We start from the raw sequence: 23,919 nt of genomic DNA on the forward strand, positions 1-23,919 counted from the left end.
ATCCTGTTACATGCTACAACATGGATAAACCTTGAAGTTATCATGTTAATAAGTAAGCCAGTCACAAAAACACAAATACTGTATGATTCCACTTCAATGAGGTCCCGAGAGAAGTCAAATTCATAGGTACAGAAAATGGTATGGTGGTTACCAGAGGCTGGGGACAGGATGGGATGGGGAGTTGTTATTTCACAGGTACAGAGTTTTAGTTTTGCAAGATAAAGTTCTAGAGATCTGTGACACAACAATGTGAATATATTTGACACCACTGAACTGTACACTTCAAAATGATTAATAAATTTTATGTTGTGTTTTTTTACAATTAAAAAAAATGCACGATACGTGTTACAACATGGAAAAAAACTGGGCAAACTATTTTTTCTTTCTCACCTATAGTTCCTTTATTCGTAAAATGGGGATAATACACCTAACCTTCCAACTTCCCAGTTATTATGACTATTAAGAGAGATAATGAATATGAAAAGGGTTTATGAAGCATAAAGAATGGCATTTAAGTAACAACCCTAATCACACTGTATCAGAGCTAATTTAGTAATTTTAAGTACTAATTTAGTAATTTTAATTTAACTGCACTATTCCAGTTGTGTTCAATAAAATGCACATATTGAAGACATAGTTCATGCAGAGTCACTAAGAACTTTCTTGGAGCAGCTCTGTAAGAATAGACATATATTACTGTATATAGCTTTTAATCAAGAGGCAGCAGGCAATTTCATCGGCCAGTGATCGGCTGCGAGATTCAAGCTTAAAGCAAAGCTTTGGATAGACGGCTTTATTTCAGTGCCTAGCTCTAGTTCAGCCATCTTTTCCTGTTCCCAGTGCCTGAGCCTTTCTGTCTTCTCTCCTGATCTATGATTCCAGGCCGACCCCAAAAAGCCAGTAACTTATGGCAGAGGGCTACAGGCCACTCCTAGATTTCAGTAATGTTTTGAACTACATGCCTTCCTTTCTAATAACAACTAATATAGTTGATATATAAATTTATATTTACATAGTAGTAATCTCATGGGACTCAAAGACAATGTTTTTCAAGCTGCAGGTCAGAAAATCAATTTGGCAGACTGTAATCAGCATGTAAGAAAATGAAATGGAAAACATTACAGTACACGGCATAGAGCAAGAGAAAGTACCATTTCTTGACACTCTTGTTTCAGTTATAAATATATAAGTAGGCGTGTACTGGGTCGTAATGTAAAATTTATTTCTTATAAGGGCTGAGGTTAAAAAGTTTATAAATATTGCTCTAGGGTCTTGACAGTTAAAGATGAATTCTTTTTTTTTGAACTCAAACAAAGTTAGAAGGTCCCTTAAAACTATGTTGCTCTTTCACAGTCTTGTAAGTTTTCAGGCCTGTGACTCCTCTCTTAGTCAAGTTAAGGTCTTCCCATCTTCAGAAAGTCCGCTCTGTCTTTGTGTTCATGACATTACCGTACAGGAGCTGGACTGGCAAAACATGTGCTTATAGAAACTTCTCTGGATTCCACTAGGTGTCGCTCAGTCTGTTTCGGACAATCAAAGTCTCCATCATTTGGAACTGGTTACATAAGTTAGAATGCATCCACCCAGTGGAATACGCTAACATCATTAACTACAGGCTTCTATTTATTGGTATAAAAATCCCATGATACATTGCTATATGTACAATGCCAGAATCAATTTAAAATGTGTATTTAGAATTACATTCACACATATACACGCTATCTGTATATATGTTTGCCTATCTTGAATATTATATACCTTGAAAATATCTGGAAAAATGTTACTGGTAATCACAATCCCTCCCACTTTAATTACCATCTTAAAAAATAAAATACAAAAGCGTCATTTCATACTTTCTATAAACCCTCTGTACATTTTGCTATCTCTATAACTTGCTCATCTAATTGAGATTTTTATGCCATGTTTTAGAGAAAACAATCTAGCTACAAGGAAACAGGAATATCAAAGGGGCAGTACTTAAATCAAACATAAGGAGCTATGCTCAAGACAGAGCAAGAGTTTTGTCCATATCATCACTGCCTGTGTGTGCTGGCAAGCCCTCAGCATTAGGGTGCCACTTATCTGGAAATTTCTTCCAAAAAGTTCTTTCCCCTATCCTTTTAGGTTTAAGTCAAGACCAACATTGGGCCTTTGACCATTAAGAACACGGCTTGTCTTTAGTTAAGCCAGTAGGTACTCAGCTTATCTAAGCAGAAGCTCTTCCTCCCTTCCCCCCTCCTCATTTCATGAGCATATGGAGAGCAAAACCATGCTTCTCTGCATCTATCAGCATCAACTTCTAATTGAAACTAAAACTAACATACGTCGTTGGCTAAGCAGAAACCAATAATATGGTGGCAGCTTGTTCCTGTCACTTTTTCTGCCCAGAGATGGAAGAGTTACATTTAAGGGTTCTTAGTACTCAATCTGTTGCTATCTCATGACTCTTCTTAGAATTACACAGCTTTCTGGATTTCAACACAATAGGCATGATAATTATTAATTTGAGCTTGACTGAAGCTCACTGGCAGGTTTGCTAATTGTTAACCAAACTTCTTTCAGATGACAGATTTTTTTTAAACATTATTTCTCCTAACAAAAATAAAACTTAAAAGCACTTATACCTTCAAAACATATTTTAAACTATCAAATAATAAAACCATAAGAATATTAGGTAATATTCATTGAGCACTTTTCACGAACCCAACACTACTCCAGGGCTTTAAAACATGAAACTACAGGCACTTCAGCAAGCTTTGGGCTCAGCTTACCAGCCTGAACCAACCTGCTTTGTAGATTTTCTATGAATTTCCAATACACTCTTAATTTTTACATCTACTTTCTTACCAATCCCAAGTAATGTCTACAGATTCTATCCTTCTTACTCGTTCATAGTATTTAGGTCTTTTACGCACACATTTTCTTCTGCATGCATAGGTTTCTGCTCAAATTTTTGTCCAGAAAAATTGTTTTGAGGTAACTATATTTACCCATCTTAGCCTCTTAGATGAGCATGAAATGTCCATCCCAAATAACTCTACTTGCTTTTGAATGTTACAGAGGCCTTGGTGTAAGGAGCGTGTCAAACTCCTACACAATACCTGCTTGGTAACTTTCTTACTCGAAATGTTCAGAAAAACAGGGACTACAGGCAAGGCTGCTGCCAAAGAACAACCATATGGAAATCCACATTGCAGGGACCCAAGACTCTTTTCCAGCACATCTGGCACAGTAGCCAGTGAAATAGCAGAATCTGGGATTTGGCACCAGTGGTTAGAGGGAGTGTGTGTTAGAATGGGGCACAGAGAATCACGTAGCCAGGTGTCCATGTTGCAGGTGCACCTGAGTCCTTCTGCAAAACTGGCGGACTGCTCTCAGCATTCAATTCTATCTAAAGGAGAGGATTTACCTGCATCTACTGGTGTAGTCTGTCCTATAATCAATTGCCCAGATTTTTAATATTAAATGGGAGTGGGCAGTGAGGAGGGGAAGCTGAAACTATACAAGGGGATTTTCTAAAGAGTATGAAATGGAGCATTAATTCCAAATCTCTTTCTCCCACTTAGAGATTCTCAATGCAAGTGAACATTAAGCACTCTGAATGTCCTGTGGTGAAGAGATCTGATTAACTTAGTCTAACCTAATGTTTCCCAAGTCTTTGCCCACCGGACAATGTTAGCTTTATGCAACTTTTATTTACAACCGTTAGAAAATGCATTCTTGAAAATGGTACTGAGAAGGGTCTCTTAAGAAGTTGGCTGGACTATATAGAGAATGAACCAGTGATATTAACCCCAGTCATAATGTTTTCTAATAAACACATCTTGCAGGAGCATATTAGGTCAGTGAACAGAAACATGGATGCCAAGCGTGATCTGCCTTGCAAAGTAATGGGAAAACCAGATTAAGCCCTGTCTGAGCAATGACTGCTGGTCCTCTGTTGGTGATGTGAGGGCTGGACTTGCTGACTGCGTATCTCTAAGACAATGGCTAGTGACTTCACAACAAAAGTATGTTGCATGTTTAGTACGTTTCTGTCTGGAGGCACGAGATAGGGAGACTGATCTTTTTTTCTCCCACAGTTGCTGTTAACTAGTCACTGTTTCTTACCTGAAAGTATTGTCAGCATGTTTAAGTTTGTGGGTCATGAATTCTCCATTCTGTGACTTCACTTCTGTAAACCCTTTCTTTCGATCCATAAAGCTCTTAACTTCTTCTTTGGGCTCTTTGTCCTTTTTAATCTTCTCATCTTTGATCTAACCAACAGTACATATCAGGAAGAAACATAATAACAAAAATTTTATTAGATTTTGGTTGGTATCACCAAATAAGACCTCAAATTATTAGGAAGCTAGAAAACTCAGTAGAAAAACAAACCATCTGTAGAATGATGTGGTAGAACCAGGGTCAGAGGAAATTCTTAGAGAGTGCGCTGTGGTCCTTTAGCCTGTGGGCAAAGTCTTTGACCACAATTTTAGGAAGTCAAGATCATCCCTGATCTCACTGGGGTTTTTATTCTTGAGAGCAGTGGGAGTGTTACTATTTAGAAACTATTTAATTCTGGGAACTCCATGTAAGAATAGCAGCTTGCAGTTCCCAAAGGGACCTTTGATGAATGAATGGCCAGGTTGCTTGGGCAGGTTTCTTCCTGGATGGAGAATGAATCTTTGGGAGGGACACAAATGAGGAGGAAAGGAGAAGAAACCTACCAGGTTAGCTAGATCTGCCAAGCCAATTCTGGAAAAGATCACCCTTGTATTTACATCAAATGAGTATCTAGTTCCCAAGGCTGGAACACGTGATAACTCTACCTCTAGGGGGAGGACTCAGAGACCAGCGGCACCATGTTTGTGGTCATCTAAACCACTAAAGCTAGAACAGAGTAGGAAAAATTTCAGAGTTTACCTTGACTTCCATTGTTGGTAAAAATTTAATACTCTGAGAGTGGTTTTGTGATTGTCGTGGGAGACAGAGGAAGGTGATACATGGAGGGCAAGTGTTAGCTTTAATATTTTGTGGGTGTTGTGTTGCAAGTTCCTCATGGTCAATGAGACATATTATTTCAAAGTAAACTGAATTTACATAGCTTATTGGGGAGGTAAAGGAGTTCAAATTACTTCGCCTATATCACTTGTGCATTCTTAAAGATGAGTGGGAAACAGGTGAGATTCACAAAAGTTCTTTTCAAGACGAACAGCTACAAAGCACTAGCAATCTAAAGAAACCTGCGAAGGAAGGGTAGGCTGTCAGAACGTAGGGCTTTAGGGGCTGCTGCATGGCATGTTCTTCTCTTAGCTGATCACTCACCTCTTTCCAGCTATTCTCCAGACTCCCCCTGAACACTTGATCCGAAAGTGCATTTTTACAAAGCAGAGCACATTTTTTTGCTCTTTACTGGGGAGCCTTCCACAGTCCTTTGCCTGATTGTCTCCTTTGGGTGCTGATTAATTTATACTGATGGACTATTCACTACTATGTTGCCCTAATTAGTTAAGACTTTAATCTTTCTCCAAGGGGTACATACCTAGGATTTCCCTTCGATGGGCTGAAGAGGGGATCTATGTTTGGCCACTCTCTGACAGCTTTGTCTGCAAGTCAGGAAACCTGAGGTTTGGTTCTAGTGCTGTCAAAAAACTAGCTATGCTACTTGAACAAGTCACCTAACTTCTCTGGATGCTGGCCCCATGCATGTAAGAAGATGGGGCTGGACCAGGTGACCTTTTCCTGATCCTTCATCTCTTGGCTCATGATTGGTCGTGAGAGGATCCAGAGAAGAGAAGAAAGCTCATGGCCTGTAGTACAGCTGACTGGATCCTTGGTGGCTGTCCTTGCCCACGAATAAATAAGTATTCATTGGATAGGCAGGTATATTCTCATTTTGGCCTACTATTGTTGGATAAAGCCCCAGAAACAATGGACTGGAGCTTATACTCTGGTTAAGAAATACTTGGGCATACAAATGTGGGATTTGAGAGGGTCCCATTTCAGGGACTCCTGTGAAATAAATTCTGAGTCAAATCTCATGGTTTGTGGAGCACTATGCATAGAGAAATTCCCTTTAACTCATTTCTCCTATTTAGTAGTCAGAAATATTTCCATTCTCCCAAAATGTAATATTTGATTTACTGACCAAAAAAGTATTTAAAATAGTTTTGTAAGACAATACATGTCTAACAGAAGAAAACACCCCCCACCCCCATTTTTTTCAAGCTCTGCCTTTATTGGCAAAGGTTATGGTGGGTGGTATGTTCATATTCTCTCCGTAAAAGTTCCGTAGAAACATTCTCAATGTAATAATAATTTGAGTTTGACTGCATATTATTTTCTCTTTCTAGGAAAGGAATAAAGTAATTCCATTGAGCCTTTACATTTTATTTTAAGGAGCATAGTGGATTGGATTCTATGGCAGATTCAACCCAAGCCCATGGAATCATGAGCCCCTTGGGAAAAGCATTAGATCTTCTAGGTCAGAATGTCACCATGAAGAAAGTCTGTGCTGAAGGATCAATGTGTAGCCAAGTATCCTGAAAGAGTTAATGTGCTTCATACATAGATAACAATAGCATACTCATGAGAAAGGCTCTGGCCAAATGTGATCATTTAGATCAAACTCTGGATTTCTGGAGTATCCAATGGAATAACACATGGGCGTGTGGGGGGTGGCAATTCAAGCGACATGCCCTTATGCCAGAGACACTCAAAAGGTTGAGTGAGTTAAAAAGGACTGAGATCTGACTCTCTGTACCGTGTTGCTTTGCATTATTTGATTCCAAAATAGCAACAAGAGTTGGGTACAAGTTATAGTTGTTCAGACTAGGTTTAAGGTGCTTTTATTAGTTTCAGAAGCTCCACATCATTTTCTGGGTCTAATTTCTATCACATGGATGTCCTGTAGTCTCCATTCTACTGAAAGTTTGGTCCACAGGCAACACAGACCTCACCAGCAGACCTGGAGTCCGATTCTGCATTTAACAAGATTCTCAGGTGATTCATACGTGCACTAAGTTCTGGAAGTGTTGGCTCAGATGGCATGAATGTCAGTTCCAATATCATATGAGCCGCTTGGCTGGGAGCTTTTTTTTTTTCTGTTAGAATCCAGAAAAAGAAATATCTCCTGGCAAAGAACTAGGAAGAGGCTTTTTATAATTGGAGAGGAGAGAAAGAAAGCGAAATTAAGTTTCAATATTGGTGACCATCTGCGACCCATTGCCACAAATGAGTTAGACTGCAGTGGAGAAAGACAGGATTTGTGGTTTTTTTTTCCAAGGCACTGTTGTGACTTCTGGAAATGTTTTCTCTAGGCAGGTTCATGTGATGTTTGTGTTTATTTGTGGTTGACCTATCCTGCCTATGCTGCATAGATCCTTGAAAGAAAAGGTTTTGGGTTATTTTTTTAAAAAACAAAAAGGGGGGAAAAAAGGAAGAGGTTGTTTAAAATAGCTGAATCATGTAAACAAGATGTAAAACTGCCTACATAAAGCAACAGCACAACTAGCTGTAAAGTGGAAAACCTAGTCATTCAACCAGTACTTTATGTACACAATGTAAAAATAGGAATACAGAATTTTATTTTTTTTTTGAAAGCCTGGGTTGAATAATTTTTCTAGCCTTGTGGCCAAAAGTTTGGGATACTGGAATGTTCTGTAGGGCAACTGGAAAGAGTCAGGCTTGAAATTATTCTGGGGGTATCTGAGACCATGGGCACTGAACTGGGGCATTATCTGCAAAGAGGCAAAAGGATGATTTGTGTGACCAAGGACAGGTGCTTTCCAGCTCACAGACACTGTACACAGGCATAGAATGCTTTGGTCACTAAAAACAAATCACATCTTAGTGAATTAAATTAAATTTTAAACATAGAATCCAAACAGTGTTTTCTACAGCCTCCCTTCTCTGTGCGTTTAATCACTGAGTCATGATGTCGCACGCTCTTCCTTCTGTAGTTAACGATATTCACCACGAAACACTAGCTTTCTAGAACTCACGTGGGACATTGCTGTTTCAGTTAAGCCCTGAGGCAACTGTCACTTTTTTGTAGATGAATTTGTAACTTTTCTTCTGTCACAAAATGAAGACAAGGTTTCTCCACAGGTTCAACATTTTCCTTAGCTGCCTCATTAGAATTTACCTTGTTAGAGCTAAATTACTGAATGTACCTCGTTAGAGCTAAATTTAGTTTTCCAGGTATTAACATTTACTTCTTCTCCTTTAGCTGGGCAGTGCTCACGTTCAGTTTTCACTCCCAAACCTCTGCAAGTTCTACTAGAAACAGAGAGGAGCATAAATTTTAACATAAATGTAATGTGTAACATGAGCTAGGGGTTCTTATTTTTTGCATAAATCTTGTGAAAAACATTGAAGAAAATAACTCATCTCCTATTTAATCTGGTCATCTATTTTCTAAATATGGATTTTTCTGTTTAAAATTTAGAGTTTTCTTGATAAGATGCCATAATAGGCAGAGACATGTGACAAGTGTTTGTTTGGAAATGTCACTCAATGGCTACAATCACTTCACTAGTCCCATAGGCAAAGTAATTCAAGTCTTCCTACCTCTGACAATTCAAGGACTGCGAATTGATTAGACATAGTCATGATTTTTAGGACTATTTGGGGCTAACGTTAAGCACAATGGTGAAAACGAGTTCAGGCTTTCTGATGTGGCATTTTGATCATGTCAGAGCCCCATGACCTTCTACCTGCAGCAGCTTTGGTCCACTTACCTACAGATAAACACCCTGGCACCTGCTCCTGTGTGTGCCTCAGAAATGCAATGCAGAACATTTTGCCAAACTTTTCTTTTGAAAAACAAATACCATCTTCAGTTTGCCAAATTCTCTACTGAGATGTATGGAGGTGTTTTTCCTTTGAAAAGTTAAATATTAATCAAGGCCAGTTGGAAATATTTCATGATCAAAATGAAAGTAGGATGGTTTGAGGAAGAAAATGAGCACTCAGAAAAGAAAGAAGCGGGAAAAACTGATTTGAGTGGTGTTTTTCAAAGCTTTTTGACTGTGACCCACAGTAAGAAACACAACTTATATGACAATGCAGTAGAAAGCATACTATGTACAAATATCTCTGATACTTTCCATTCCATTTCATTTTTTAAAATGCCCATTGGCACATTTAACTAATTTTGAGACACTCCAAGTTGATCTGCGCATTCAATGGGTCACGAGTCACGGATTGAAAAACACTGGGTTAAAGGTTACAAATGTGAGATCATCAGACCTGCGATGTCCTAGAACACTGCTCTCTGTTGCCTTATGATCGGATTACTTCTCCATGATATTTACCTCTTCTCTTTTGAAGGTAGGCTTGTCTTCTTGGGACTTTTCTCTTTTAGCTTGCACTTTAGCTCCCTTTTCTTCTTCCTTTTATTTTCAAGAATGGTAAGGTCACTTATGTAAAAAGAAGCCCTTCCTAGTTTAACAAGAGTGAGAGCGTGCTCAGATCACTCTGCAGGGGCCACCGGTGGCTTCTTTTTGCTAACACTCCCTGCTGGGTGCCAGTGGTTCAAAACAGCCACGTGGGATAGTTTCTTCCCACACCAAATTTGTCTCGTGTGCCTGCCACTGTGCTCACTGAAATCTAGCATGGCATGGTGCTCCTGTGTGTGTTTACAAACCTCATGTGTGGTTTGGTGTGCTTTGCCCATCATCTTCTCAATTATAGCTGTGTGCATGAGCACCTTGAACAGAAGCACGAGTGAAAGACGACTTCAGTACAATGAGACTCAGTGATAGAGAGTTCGCTCTGGAAAGGTGAACATGCAAGCGTCTCTTTTCTTTTCAGGGCAGTAGTGGTGATGGTTAGGTACAGTGCTTTTAATGCAGCCTTGCAGACAGGGAAAAACATCTTTTGTAGCTTACAAACTGTACCCCGTCCCCCCCACACACTGTTTCCACCTTTCTAGGGCCACATGAATTTGTGTCACCCAGATGGTAAAAGAAGCAAAACGTGTGCTCTTTTAAACACCATTTGGTTATAAATTGCCACTACCCCAGATGAATGGTTTTCTGCAAGTCTGCATTAAGCTCAGGTCTACATGATGGCAAATCAGGGTTTTGACATTTTATAAGAGGTTCCAACCAGCTCCTTTCCCCCCTTTATAACCAGTGGATTTCGAGGAGTTTATTTTTTGCCTCCTTAAGATGCGTCTGACCACTATTCTTTATGTCAATGTCCCACCCCAGCTTTTATAATTTTTTAATTTGACTTCAAACATGAGTGAGGGGAGGAGTTATGGGCCTCTTGCCTCATGTAGACCCATATACATTTTTGATAGAGGAAAAATGTTAACAAGAATGAGTTTAGATGCAGGTGCAGAATCACAAGTCAACACAGCACCACCACGTCTTTGGGCTAATTCATTTTTTCGGTATTCATGATAACCAAGCACAGAGCAATTCATTTCTAACTGTCCCAGTACATTTGGTTGATTGACTATTTAGCCATCAATCAATTGCTTCATGCTGGCATTTTGCTATGGCCCGAAAAAACGAATAGCTGGCCAAAGGATCAAGCACGTGGAGCTGTACACATGTGGCCTCAGTTCCAAATCTGATGTGCATTACATTTCTCACAAGTCACAGGCATCACACATTTGGTGCACAATGTTTACAGTACCTGTTTCTTTGGGACAGCTGTCTGAAGTTTATCTTCTTGCACTTTCTTTTCATTTACCCATTTCCCTTCTATTTTCTCTTCTCCCTTTCCCCCTTTCATCTTTGTCTCTCGCGTTTCGTTTCTTTTCTCTTCTAGCTGCTTTTTACGTTTCTGCTCTTCTAGCTTAGCCTTCTCCTCCTCGGCCCTGTGCCTCTCCTCTGCAGCTCGCTTCTCCTCTGCTGCCTTGGCCCTCTCCCTCTCCTCTGCAGCTCGCTTCTCCTCTGCTGCCTTGGCCCTCTCCCTCTCCTCTGCAGCTCGCTTCTCCTCTGCTGCCTTGGCCCTCTCCCTCTCCTCTGCAGCTCGCTTCTCCTCTGCTGCCTTGGCCCTCTCCCTCTCCTCTGCAGCTCGCTTCTCCTCTGCTGCTTTGACCCTCTCCCTCTCCTCCGCATCCCTCCTTTCTCTCTCTTGTGCAGCTGCTTTTTCTTCTGCTGCAATTCTCGCTTGCTCTTCTGCTGTCTTTCTGTCCTGCTCGGCTTTCATTCTGTCTCTCTCCTCTGCCTCCAGCCTCGCCCTCTCTGCCTCAGCTCTTTCCCTCTCCTCCTGCTCCATCTGTTCGTTCTGGGGACTCTCCTCTGGGCCACGCTCCCGCTGCTGCTCTAGCTGAGGCTCTTCTGCACCAATTTCCCCATTTTTCAGCGGCATGACCACTGCTTCCTCTTGGGTTTCTGTGGTTTCCTCTCCTACCGTCACCTCTACCTGGTTTTCTCCAATGCTCCCTGGCTTTGGCTGCTCTTCTTCCTCCTCCTCTGTTTCCTTGTCTTCTTTCTTTGGTTCGTCACCGTCCCTCCAGTCATTCTTCTGGTAGGACTTGGTGACTATTTCGGTTTCCTCTATCTCATCTCTCTCTTGGCGACTGATGCCTTTGTCTTCCTTCTCCGCAGTTTCGTTTTCTGCCGTGTCATTCTGCATTCTTCTGCTTGGGAGCGACAGGCTTGGCTCGGTCACTGTGGGGTCCAACTCCTTCTGCCGCTCCAGAGCTTCCTGAAGGCGCTTCTGACGTCTTTCCTCTCGCCGAGCCAGGCGCTCCAGGAGCGCAGCCTCATCGTCACCTTCTACCTGCGTATTTGGGGTGGCCGTCTTGGTCTCCTCATCGGGCACACTGTACAGAGAAAGAACAACACCAAAAACAGCTTTCTGGTTCATCATCAGCTGCATTCACATAAGACTGTAACATATGCCGGGCGAACCATGCTCATGCCCCTTGGACGTCACTATGTCAGTACATGCCTGCCTGCCTTTTTCTTTTTCTGGCAGCTGGCTGGTACAGGGATCTGAACCCTTGACCTTGGTGTTATCAGCACCATGATCTACCGAGTGAGCTAACTGGTCAGCCCCCAGCCAGTTAACTGGCTTTTAACTGACAGCATATGTAAGTCTTTGCCCTTGGTCTCTTTGTCTAGCCACTGGAGTCTACACGCTGGAAGCGCTCTGGGTATAAATGTGCCCTAGGAGCAGCCTCACCTTTTGATTTGGATAACTCTGAGGTGCGTGTTCCATACTGGATCTTAGAGTTCCCCAGTGGACTTTAGCTCCAGATACCCACAGTGGTAAGCTGCCTCGTCATGCAACCTTTAGGTGGCAGCCTTCCCTTCCTGGTCTCACTTCCCAACATCCCTTCCAGTATTTCCTGGGACCACCTTACAGAGAAACTACTTGCACTCAAATCTTTGTTTCAGGACCTACTTCTTGGAAAATTCAAACTAGGACAAGGACCAAACCAAAATGAGTGAATTCTACTAGTGTCATATGATTTTCTCACATGTCACCACATTATCTAGAATTCCTGACCTGGATTGGTGGTACCCAAGGCATTTTGAGAGGAAGAGGGTGTATGTTACAATGTCGAGATCCTGCACTCATGTCAATGACCTTCATGATAGAGACATCTCAGTGTCCACCATAATTCATGTTCCTCCTTCCACAGTCATGAGGAAGTGATTGCCAACCAAGGATTACATTTCCTACCCTCCCCTCTTCCTAGCACCTAGGGAGGGCCATGCAAACAGTAATTGCCAATGAAATGTGAGCAGAAGTTATGTGTCCAAACCAAGGCAATTAAACAGCAGAGGTGCACTCTCCATCCTTTCTATGTCTGTTGGCTCGATCAGAGGACTCCAAAGCCCAAGGGTTTGATAGAGTCACAAGAGGAAAGAAGACAGGTGATTAGTTCCACCTACTAAACAGAAATACCCGCACTGATATGTGTTACTGCATTAAACGGCTAAAATTTAGGGTCTCACTGTTATGGCAGTCAGTGTTACTCTAACTGAGATAAATACCTTCTGTCTCCTTCATCAAGATTTCCACGAATAAACAGTGTATTATCCTTCTTTTCTACAGTGGACAAAGCACAGTTAAATTTGATGTTTATAAGAAAAAAAAAGTAAAAAAATCTACAAAACCAAACTGTACCATGTCCATCACTGCACTCACTATTGCAGGATGCTGGACACTGCCCACACTAGGGGCGTTGGTCCCCACTGGCAGGAAATAACCAGTCATGTGATACCAAAACTGTGACCAGAGTTGGAAGAATGTGTCTTGCAATGTTTAGAAACTCCATCAAATTTCATGGTTTATACCAAACTTGGCCCCTTTGAAGTTCAAGTTCACTTAATTTTGGAAAAACATATTTCATATTTAACAACAAAAAAATGGCAGAGTAAAGGCTAGATTTTAAACTTTCTTGGCCTTAGCTATTGCCACAGGACAATGTCTCCATGAATTAGACATATAAGGATTAAATGTCTCTGAAAATACAAAGAGTTTAGAATTTAAGGGGGAAAGTCTATTATACATAAGGCATTTGAATCGACTGAATTCTAACAATTTTTAAAAGGTACCAAAATTCCAAAGTGCTAGCCTGTTTAAAGTACTCTTAAGCTAAGAAACTAACAAACTATATTGAACCTTTCCATTTATAAATCATGACAGCAATCATCAGTGATGCTGGAGTTGTTTAGCCCCAAGAAGATGCATTCTTTTTGTGGTTAACTAATGTATCGGAGTTAAATCACATATTCTCAGACCTGAATATATATTTCTAAAAAAAAAAAAAGAAAAAATAGAATTTTGAATTCAATCAACACCATGAAATAACTAATAATAAAATGGGAAAACAGAAGAAAAACACAAGTAGAAGCAAGATTTTAACAGCAAGAAAACTATAGACCACTAGTCACTTTTTAAGCCATAGTGGACTACTCACTAATAACTACCTTCAGGAAAGACCTCAAAATGCCTCCTTTAAAACTCCTTCTGCCCTTTCTCCCTTGGCTTAAAAACAGAAAAGGCAGTGACTGACTATGCTGTGCTCCTTCTGTAAGATTCTCACAACAGTGAAAGTTTTATTGAGTGCTTACTATGTGCGAGATGCTGTGCATTTTATATGCACTATTATCTCATTTTAGTTTAACATTATTAGGAGAATGGTATAATTTTTGTTCCCGTTTAAGTGAAGAAACACAGTGAAAGGCCAAATTAGGATTCAAAGCCAGTTAGTAAACCCCAGAGATTACACTTGGCTCCCCTTTGCTGTGCTTCCTCCCCAATTAGAAGGTACTTACTAAGGGACAAGGTCTCTATTTCTCCACCTAACCAGCAACTTCCTGATTGAATTTGTCCTGTCTGCCAGCATTTTCAAGACTGCTTTCAGAAACCTTCTGATTCACTCTCTTAAACTTGGGTTAAAGATCCTTTAACCCAGGATCCTTTCCCTTCAGAACTTTCTAAACAGACTGAATTAAAGAAACTAGCAACAGCCACGTCCCAACACATACAAAACAAAACAAACTAAAACCCAAACCACACACAAAAACTTATATAGTGGTTTCATTCTATTTAATCAGTCCCTAGTTCAAAGTTAAAATTATTTTTCTCCCTTTATTCCTCCAAAATAGCCTCATCTTTTCTAGAACTTGGAGCATATACTAACCATTAGCATAATGATCTGTGTGACCCTATTTCTGTTGCAAATGCTCTTTTTGAAGAAGTTGAACCTATTAGGCATTCTCAACTTCCCTGATTTCTACCAGGGCTTGAAGAGAAAAAATGTGGTAGTAAACTCATTAAGCATGTTTGAATAATCACATTAAATTCAGCAGGATTCTGCATTTTGCTGAATATTACGTATAGTGATCAGAGAATATTGTTTCAGGCTTTATATTAGGAAAAAGAAGACATTTGCCATTCATGCCTACTTTAAAAATTCAAGTGTCACTGATAGGCATGGGGGACTCCTAAACTAATAAATCTTCAGCTCAAAACAGATAGCAACACCCTACAGAATAAATGTAAACAGTTTTTCTTACTTAAAGATATAATCCACCATATTTAGTAAATTTTAAAAATCCTAGATTATAAAATAAAATAAAAGCCTTCATCTGGGGTACATTTGGGGGTGGAATGGAAGTAGACAGACAGAAATAGTGGTGTCCTAATGTCTAAATCAGATTGGCTGTCAATCTGATTAGTTGCCTAAAATGGCCAAAAAATAATTAAACAAGTTAGATCCACTGATAAAGGGCTAAGTTGGGCTGAGAGGAGAATGCTTTGCCTGATAAATTCCATTCAACAGACAGGCTAAGACACGGCTTAGAAATTCTCCGTTCTGAAGAGGACTGTACCTGTTCTGGGCATTGACCTCCACCTGGTCGGTCACCTGTCCGAAGGATTCTTCCTCTTGCTTCTGCCGCAGCCTTTCCTGTCGGGCTCGGCGGCGCCGTTCCCGGGCCGCCTCTTCTTCATCATCATCATTTCTCTGGTAGGCGATTCTGCAACGTTACAAAGACAAGCTCCTGAGCACGCCAGCTGTCAACTATCTTCACCAAGTTCTTGGCAGGAACAGCCCTGAGCCCTTTTCTGAACTTTACTTCATGAACCACATTGGTCTAAAAGGATGGTTTGGTTCCTTAAGTTTAGAGACCCACTTAGCTAGTTTTCAAACAAGTTCTTAAAAATTTGAAAAGCATTAGCTGCAGAGGATAATTTACAAATGATCAAATAACAACTTAATCTAAAAAATCTACACAGAAGCAGGCTGCCTCCAGAGACTAGTTTAGCATATGTAGATTTCTTTACTAAGCTGATTATCAGCATGTAAGATTTAGAAATAGAAATGCAAAGTATCGAACCACAAATAATCAAAACACTTACAAAGGATTCGGCACGTTGCGTGAATTATTTGTGTAGATACTGTCACAAAGAGCAGAAAAGAATCATGTTATCTGACCAAACCAGGACTTCAGTGTTAATAAGCCCAAATTGCTAATTGAAAGCAGGAGCAGGATATCTTCTTTGGATTTTGTGTTTCCTTTCAATTCCTTTTCAGTGGAGAAAAAAGGTGTGACTGATGATTGGTAGGAGGCTTCAGAGTCACTGCATTTTGAAGGGGTGGCAGCTCCCTCTAAGGCCCCCTCTTTTGCTCTAAAATATGCTTTTTGTATCCTAGCACGTGCATGCTGGGCACATCACAGCAGCCCACAGGTGTTCGATTAGACCGAAGAGACACAGAGGGCTTCACATGTATATAGGTTATTTAGCTTTTATAGTTTCATTTGCTTATTTGGAGAAATTATACAACTGGTATCGCTATGCCAGATCCATTTCCACTAATACTTATTCCCAAATAAAGAATTGGGGCTGGGGAACTACAGATGCTTAAACTCAAGAGGAAATGGCCTGCGTGGTAACTCGGCTATTTTTGAAGATGTGATGTGGATTGAGATACAGATTGTCAGGAAGGCGTGGGTAGTGCTGGCTGGCCCGGAGGTAAGCTGCTTTGATGGGTCACAATGGGTTGAGGATGAGGATGAAGATCATGCAGTGGGCTGCTTTTTACACTGGGGAGTTAAAGTGTTTTTATTACAATGTTACTTCCTATCTACAAATAGAAATTTAGTATGTAAATGATTCATGCTAATAATTTTTTTTAATTGTGATAAGAACAGTTAACATGTGATCTACCCTCTTAACAAATTTTTAAGTGTATAATACAGTATTAACTCTAGGCACAATGTTGTATGGCAGATCTCTAGAACAAGCTTATAAATTTTTGGCTTTGCCAAATAATTTGCAAATTAAAGAAAACAAAACAACAGAACCATAGAATTTATACCAATAATAAAAACCTAATGTGGCTGATAATGGCTCATGTTAGATTTACAAACCTAAAACATTTTTAGGTTTAAACCTAAGCATTTTCAGGCTTAGATCCAGTCCTTTATTTCACCTATGTCATTTTGTAACTTCAATAATAAGAATGCTGTGAATGTTTTCTCACTTTGGTATCTTATGAAAAGCAAGACTAACAATTCTGAAGACTGGTTGGTTTGTTCTTTGCTATGTCAGGAAATCTGACTTCATACTTACTGAAATATGCTAGTGTGCAATACTCAAATGCCAATATAAATAAAGTGTCACTTAGTAATTCTATAAAACCGACTGGTTTATTTCCACAAAAATGGAGAGAAGGACAGTGAAATATAGTTAATAGATGACTAGATTAGGACTCAGAAAACCTGGTTTCTAAAACTGGCCTCTTACTAACTTGCAGCCCATTGATTAACCTGAGTTAAATTTCCTTGTCCGTAGAGTTTGTCATTAAATGAAATAATGGATGTGTTATGCAGAATGTTCTACAGTGTAATATTTTGCTGTGTTAGGAAAGTTCAATTAAGGAGCTGCTTTGTGAGGAAAGATGAGCTCAATTTTAGACCTGTTGAGTTTGAGGTGACAGCATGACATGCTTTGAATGTTCCTTTCTAATTCAGTCACATTGTAGTTTGCAGTCGAAAGCCCTTCCCGGTGGTTTGGCTTTGACCTTCAGATTCTTGGCTTATTTCTCAGTAGACAGCTTTAACCACAGCGGGGAGAATGAGCCTTTAATGACTACTTCCCAAGCTAATTAATCAGAAAGTCTTAATTTGCTCCTCTACATCTCTGGATCAGCCATGAGGTCATGGCTATTACTTGGGGCCTTCCTCTTCCAAGGCAAGCAAGAGGCGTGAAAGCTGCATATGGGATATCCCTATACTAAAAGCAAAACTCCTTCTTCCTCTTAATGGAATCTAATTTTAAGCCCTTAATTTCCCACTATACTTGAAACTTTGGAGACGCTACCGTCTTCCTCCTCCCACCTCCCCAATGTGCTTCATGGCTGGATGTTGCTGGCTTTTACCTCTGACACAAACTAGATTTGCCAGCCATGCCAGGTCACTCTTAACCATTCTCCATTTTCGATTTCTCACTGGAGAAGTGACCTAACAAACAGATCATCTCCAGTAACTCTTCTCATTCTTCTCTTAGTGCAGCTTAAACTTTATAGACAACCACTCTCCATTGGTAGCCCCTTTTCTAAGATACACAGTGACCAGAGCCAGATTTCTATCTTTTATTACTGCTAATAAAGAAACATATTCAAATTGTTTACAAGGTTAAGAACAAAAAAAGAGCCAAAATGATTTCATGGCATTTTTAATCATAACATGCCCAGTTGCTGGTTCAATAACTTATCAGTTGACTCCATACTTTATAAGTGATATTGTGTCCGTGCCAAATGACTTCATATGTGCAGAAATTCTTCAACTGTGAGACTCCCTGCTTTAGCCCTCAGCGTGCAAAGAAAATAGTAGTTTCTTTAGGTTCTAGGCCTCTCCCACAACAACCTACCTTTCATACTATTACCACAGGTTTTATTATTATTTTTTCTTTCAAAATTAGAAAAACTCAACTGTTTTTCTTATTCTTAAAGTACCATACACTTATTTTTTTTTAAAACAAGACAATACAAAATGTATAAAGAAGGAAGTAAAAATCAGCTCTCTAGGATCACACTACCCAGATATGAACATGATGAATATTTGATATACTTTACCAGACATTTTCCTATGCATGCATAGATATTTTCATTTTTTCTAAAGTGGGATCACGTTATACACATCATTTCATAAACAGTTTCTTTAATTTACCTTATATATGATGTTTTTTTGTTAGGTAACTGGTGACTTCTGGTAAGCTTGGATGGAAAAAAGTTACTGACTTATGACTATTTAAACATATTAGCAAAATACAATTTCAACAGCAGCACAGCATTCTATTTATTATATACACACAGTAATTATATGGATGCATTATAATCTATTTAACCAATTTTCTATTGATGGGCATTTAAGATTTTTTCAAACTTTATGTTTATGTATAAACAACGTGGCAAAGAACATCATTACAGATACACTTTTACCATTTGTTCAATTATTTATATAGGAAAACTTCTCAGAAGTTAGAATTTCTGAGTTTAAGAGTATGCTCATTTTGAAGGCTTTTGATATGCATTGACAAATTGCTCTCTAGAAAGGTATATAACACCAGTAATGCATGAGAGTGTTAATTTCACCACAAAGAAGAATTTGTCCAAAAAGACAGACAAATACAGAGGATCCTTAATATACCCAAACAATAGCACAGACTCTGCCTCATGCTTCAGTGAAAGACAAAATGTTAACATTTCTGACTCTCCACACCAGATTTAAATGTATTTGAAATGCTGCTGACTAGTAAAAATCATACCTAACCAGCCACTGGACTGTAATAAAAGCATAACAGTACATTTGTTCTTTCTGTGAAAATTCAACAGATGCTGATATTAACCAGTCTGCTCATATTCTACAGTTCAAAGACAACCGATGTTCCCAGATGATTCAGAAGCAGTGTGGGGTCCCGATTTTCCTCTGAATCATCTGGGAAAGACTGAACTATGTCTAGCAGAGTTTTAATCAAATACATTTTACTGTGATTTGTTTTTTTTTTTTTTTAAATGGTAATCCACAAATGATCTATAAAGCAACTCTCTGTTAAATAAAATGTTTGATTGACCAGAATCCATGAGCCATGGATTTTAGGACCCATGCTGGTCCTAAAAGGGTTTACTATGGAATATTCTGCCTTGTTTCTTGGTAACTACTTTTGTTCATCTCTTGGCACAAACACTTGCAGAAAGGTATAATCAGCCTTTCTGTAGGAAGGTCAATGTTGCTGAAAGCAAAATGGCTCATCAGATATCTGTGAGAAAAAGAGGTAGGCTATTGTGTATTTATATGTGTGTGTGCGTGTGCACACACCTAGGACTGAATGCAAACAATCTTAAAAGTCCACAATAATTACACGATGTTATTTGATTACGTCAGTGGTATGAAAAAGTAGAGAGGACTGGCTTTTCTTCCATTCACAGAACAATTGCTTAAAGGCCCTGGGGTTACACGATAAGAAAAAACAGTCCTGTGCAATGGGAAAACTCTCTTGGAACACAGTGGCTTTCACACCAAAGACATTTTAAGTCTTTGACACTAGGGCTCTGCTACCTCAGCAGGTTCAAGTAACAAGGTAACCATGTTACAGAAGTGCCTTTTAGATAGAAAGTTCAAAAAAATAAAAGTATTATAGATGTGGCAAATGAGAGAATCATTGAGGTCTCACTGTCTTTACACTTGGATGGGCCAGGGTCTGAATGCAAATGAGAGAAAGAGGAACTGGCAGAAGCTTCCCCAGTGACCCACTGGAGCACGGCATGAGTTGTCCTTTTGCCCCAGGGTCCCCCTTGCCCCACCTTCTCATCAAGTGTTTCTCAAGACGTGTGCAACACTTGCAAAATTCCCATTCTAATCTCATCTACTATATCGGTTGTTTTGTTTTGTTTTTATCCCGTGTTCCCCATAGTTTGAAGAATGTTGGTCTTATTTCCTTTCATTTTGTCTGTTTTCCATTTTGCTGTTTTCTTATTTGAGAATGTAGGACATCATCCTTAAATTTTTCAAGTAAAATGCTGGCAATAGTATTTCATTAACAGAACAAGATCTCTTACCAGAAAGCCATCTTTAAAAATTGAATGAGAAAAAATAATAACCACTTTTAGGGAGGGGGGCTGATTTTATTACATGTTTAGGAGCATTAAAGACCCAGAGAGAATGAAAAAGAAGTATAGTTACTTCTATAGTGAATACAGATCTACTTATTTTATGTTGATAATCATGGTGCTGCTCTGAGTAATTAACTGGATAACCAAAGAGTTAATCAAGTTTGAATTTGCAATCTTGCTATTCTATATTTTTTATATACATGGTATATATGACATAGCTATCATTTTGCAATTAAAAATATATAATATGTTTGATAACTTGGGAAAATCAGTTCACTAAGGCATACCTTATTTTATCATCTACTGAATAGGATCCCATAGTTTATTTAACCATTCTCCTATAGATAGACATTTTGGGTTTTCTTCCATTTTTTCCTGTTGCATACAATGCATGTGTTTCTCTAGGGAAACATTCAATTTGCATATTGAGAAGTAAAATAGCATGTGTTTGTTTAAATTTCAAAGATTCTATCAAATTGCCCTTCACAGTTGTCGTTCCAATTTGCATGCCCACATTCTATCATTTCAAATTAACACGTTGGATCAACATATATTAAGATAGTCCACTGCTAACTGATAGGATCAGAGAAAAGACTTAATTTTCTGTGTCTTGTATAGCAGTGGTTACTAACATTTTAAGAATGAGGATTCTTTTAAAATATCAAGAAAAAAATTAATATGTCATGACAACTGCTTATACTTTTGTTATGTATTAATTAATAAAATGTTCTATAATATATCTGTAAATTGAATAACGCATAAAAAGGAATCTGTAACCTATAAATCACCCATCTATACACATTTGAAAAACAGTCTTTTCTACATGAGACAATTATTTATCAGACTACTGAAAAGGCTTGGTGTGGATATGAATTTGGAAATTTCTTTCAAAAACATCACTGCCAGAGAACCACCGATGTGTTCAACGTTATTACAGGAATGCCACTGAACAGACTTTGACTTGTCACCATCAAACCCTTTTGTGTGTTTCAACATTCCCTGTGCTTGGTAAGCACGCACACGTGCACAAACACTAACGCAGACCCACAGGTTAAGTGAGAAAAGCCTCGGAGGAAAAAAAAAAAGGTTCAAGGCACTGTAATGAGGCCCAGTGATGAAAGACTTAAGGAAGATCCCATTCAGATAAGGTTTCCAAGTCTCTCTTTTCCTTAATTGTTGCTACCACTTTCCTATATTTTAAAAAAGATGCTGCACCTAAAATTCCAATAGATCGAATAGATTCGCCACCTGAAAGAATGAATCCTACAGAAGTCTGCCCTTTTTTTGTATTTATAACTTATAGGGCTGTAGATAGTTGGTTGGGCCCCAAGATCAGCTCTGATCTCTCTGCGTCCCACTGTACTTCCACTTTCATGTAGCAAGTCATTTGAGAGAAAGTGGTGTTGGCTGAAGGAGATTTCAGGCTTGTAACTAAGACAGTCGATCCAGAGCACCGTCCTGCCCCCAGCTTTCTGCAGCTGCACACTCCCCACGCAGGCCACACCCAGGAGAAAGAACCTAGGGCTCACAGCCTCCAACAAGGATGACTTTTGTCAATGACATTTCTCTGATTCCCGTTATCATTGATTCTGCCAATGTCACTGTCTTAACCTGGGTTTTAATATGGGATCCAACTTAAAGAGTTCAAACCTCATGTGGGTTGAAAATATACTCATCAACTATTTGGAAGCAAAATGACTCACACATACTTTCATTATTCTCTTTCATGTACCAAAAAACCCCAGTGATTTTCTTTCATAATATGAAATGCCAGCAGATTCTCCAAACATATCCAATCAGCTCTGTAAATTGCTCAAACACTCTTAGCAGAATCTCAGGCCATGCTGTGATCAGGAGGGAAAATCCTAAGCTACTGAAATGAGTCACATTTGCCCTGCAGATTTACTGTATGTTTGAAAGTTAAAAGAAGTTTATAGAAACATTCCATGCTCTTAAATATGATTTTGTTTATATGTGGTGTCTGCAAAATGTTGTGGTTTCATTTAATGCACATAGAGTCCAACTCTGCTTTTTTTTTTTTCCCCTTGGAGTCCTTAAAAGAAAGGCATTAAAAATTACAATGGAGAAAAAAAAATCAAGAAAATAAAAACAGGTCAGAATATGTTTAGAAATTGATGAATAGCCAATAGCCAACTGGGTTGTTAGTAATTAACATAGGATAGACTGAAAGAAAGCCCCCTTGATTTAGAAGAAAATTTTATTTTTTGGTGGTAGGGAAGGTAAAAATGTGCTGTATTATTTCATTGTAGGGTTCACTGCTATATCAGTGCTGTGCCTTTTACTGGGGTAAAGGCATGCAAGAGGACATGTGACTTTGAAGAAAATTATCCAGAAGAGAAGTATGTCCTACTTCACCCATAAGGCCTTTTCCCACCCCGTCTTCCCATACATCTACCTCGTACACACTCGCAAGTCACTAGAGTTTGCATACCGACCGTACATTTGGGTTCTCAATAATAAAACACTGTGAGCTTGCAAACTTTTGTGTTCTTACATATGTCCTCACAAGTTATCATCTCCAGTCTACCATTTGCTTTATACAATGGTGATATCCCATAATCACACGAGTTTCTATAACCACTGACCATGACTGGGGAAATGTGCTGCAGGGCAGGGTAGAAAGAAACATTAAACAGTGAAAAAAGAACCTCTTCTCCTTATGTCTACATGTATCATAGCAGGCTGATTCTTAGCATCATCATGACCGCACTGTCCTGTCCAACAAACAGATTGGGTCTGATTGATCATGTATAGTTAGAAGACACAGGGGGAGTACTGGGACTTCTGATTTGACTCTAAGTTAAAGGAGGATGATTCTCAGGATGCTCCTGCCCCAGAGCAGGCAGATCCTCAGGCTGAGAGGTTGATTTCTGAATCAATGCACATAGCCACAGGAAATTGAAAAATGATGGATTCTAATTGGGGGGTTCATTATTTTAAATTAAGAAGACTTTTATCATGAATTATATTTTACCTACAAATGTGTGTACAGTATGTGACCACTTTAAAGAATAATAATAAAACAAACACTTATGCACTATCTTCGTCCATATTGTGTGGCTATAACAGAAATACTTGAGATTGGGTAATTTGTAAGGGAAAGAGGTTTATTTGGCTTATGATTCTGGGACAGCTGCATTTGGCACAGGCCTCAGGATGCTTCCACTCATGGTGGAAAGTGGCAGGCAGCCGGCGGGTACAAGCAGATCACATGGCGAGAGGAAGCGAGCGAGAGAGAGAGAGAGAGAGAGAGAGAGGAGGTGCCAGGGTCTTTTAAACAACCAGCTCTTGCGGGAACTAATAGAGTGAGAACTCAC

The 23,919-nt window shown here is 39.3% G+C and overlaps 1 protein-coding gene across 7 annotated transcripts in view; it reads right to left on the bottom strand.

Moving 5' to 3' along the window:
• The window catches only part of CALD1 (caldesmon 1), a 172,773-nt gene that overhangs the window by 17,558 nt on the left and 131,296 nt on the right, over positions 1-23,919 (bottom strand). For 5 of the 7 annotated variants that reach the window (XM_063100521.1, XM_063100520.1, XM_063100519.1 and 2 more), the window contains 4 exons: positions 15,297-15,443; positions 10,633-11,770; positions 9,300-9,377; positions 4,111-4,256 (listed from right to left, as the gene is read on the bottom strand). In XM_063100521.1, the coding sequence (XP_062956591.1) occupies positions 4,111-4,256; positions 9,300-9,377; positions 10,633-11,770; positions 15,297-15,443 (1,509 nt within the window). The remainder of the gene's footprint in view (positions 1-4,110; positions 4,257-9,299; positions 9,378-10,632; positions 11,771-15,296; positions 15,444-23,919) is intronic. The other 2 variants (XM_063100526.1, XM_063100524.1) reach the window with 1 other exon arrangement.

The sequence above is a fragment of the Cynocephalus volans genome, chromosome 6 (genome assembly GCF_027409185.1).
Source record: "Cynocephalus volans isolate mCynVol1 chromosome 6, mCynVol1.pri, whole genome shotgun sequence".
Taxonomy (NCBI): Eukaryota; Metazoa; Chordata; class Mammalia; order Dermoptera; family Cynocephalidae; genus Cynocephalus; species Cynocephalus volans.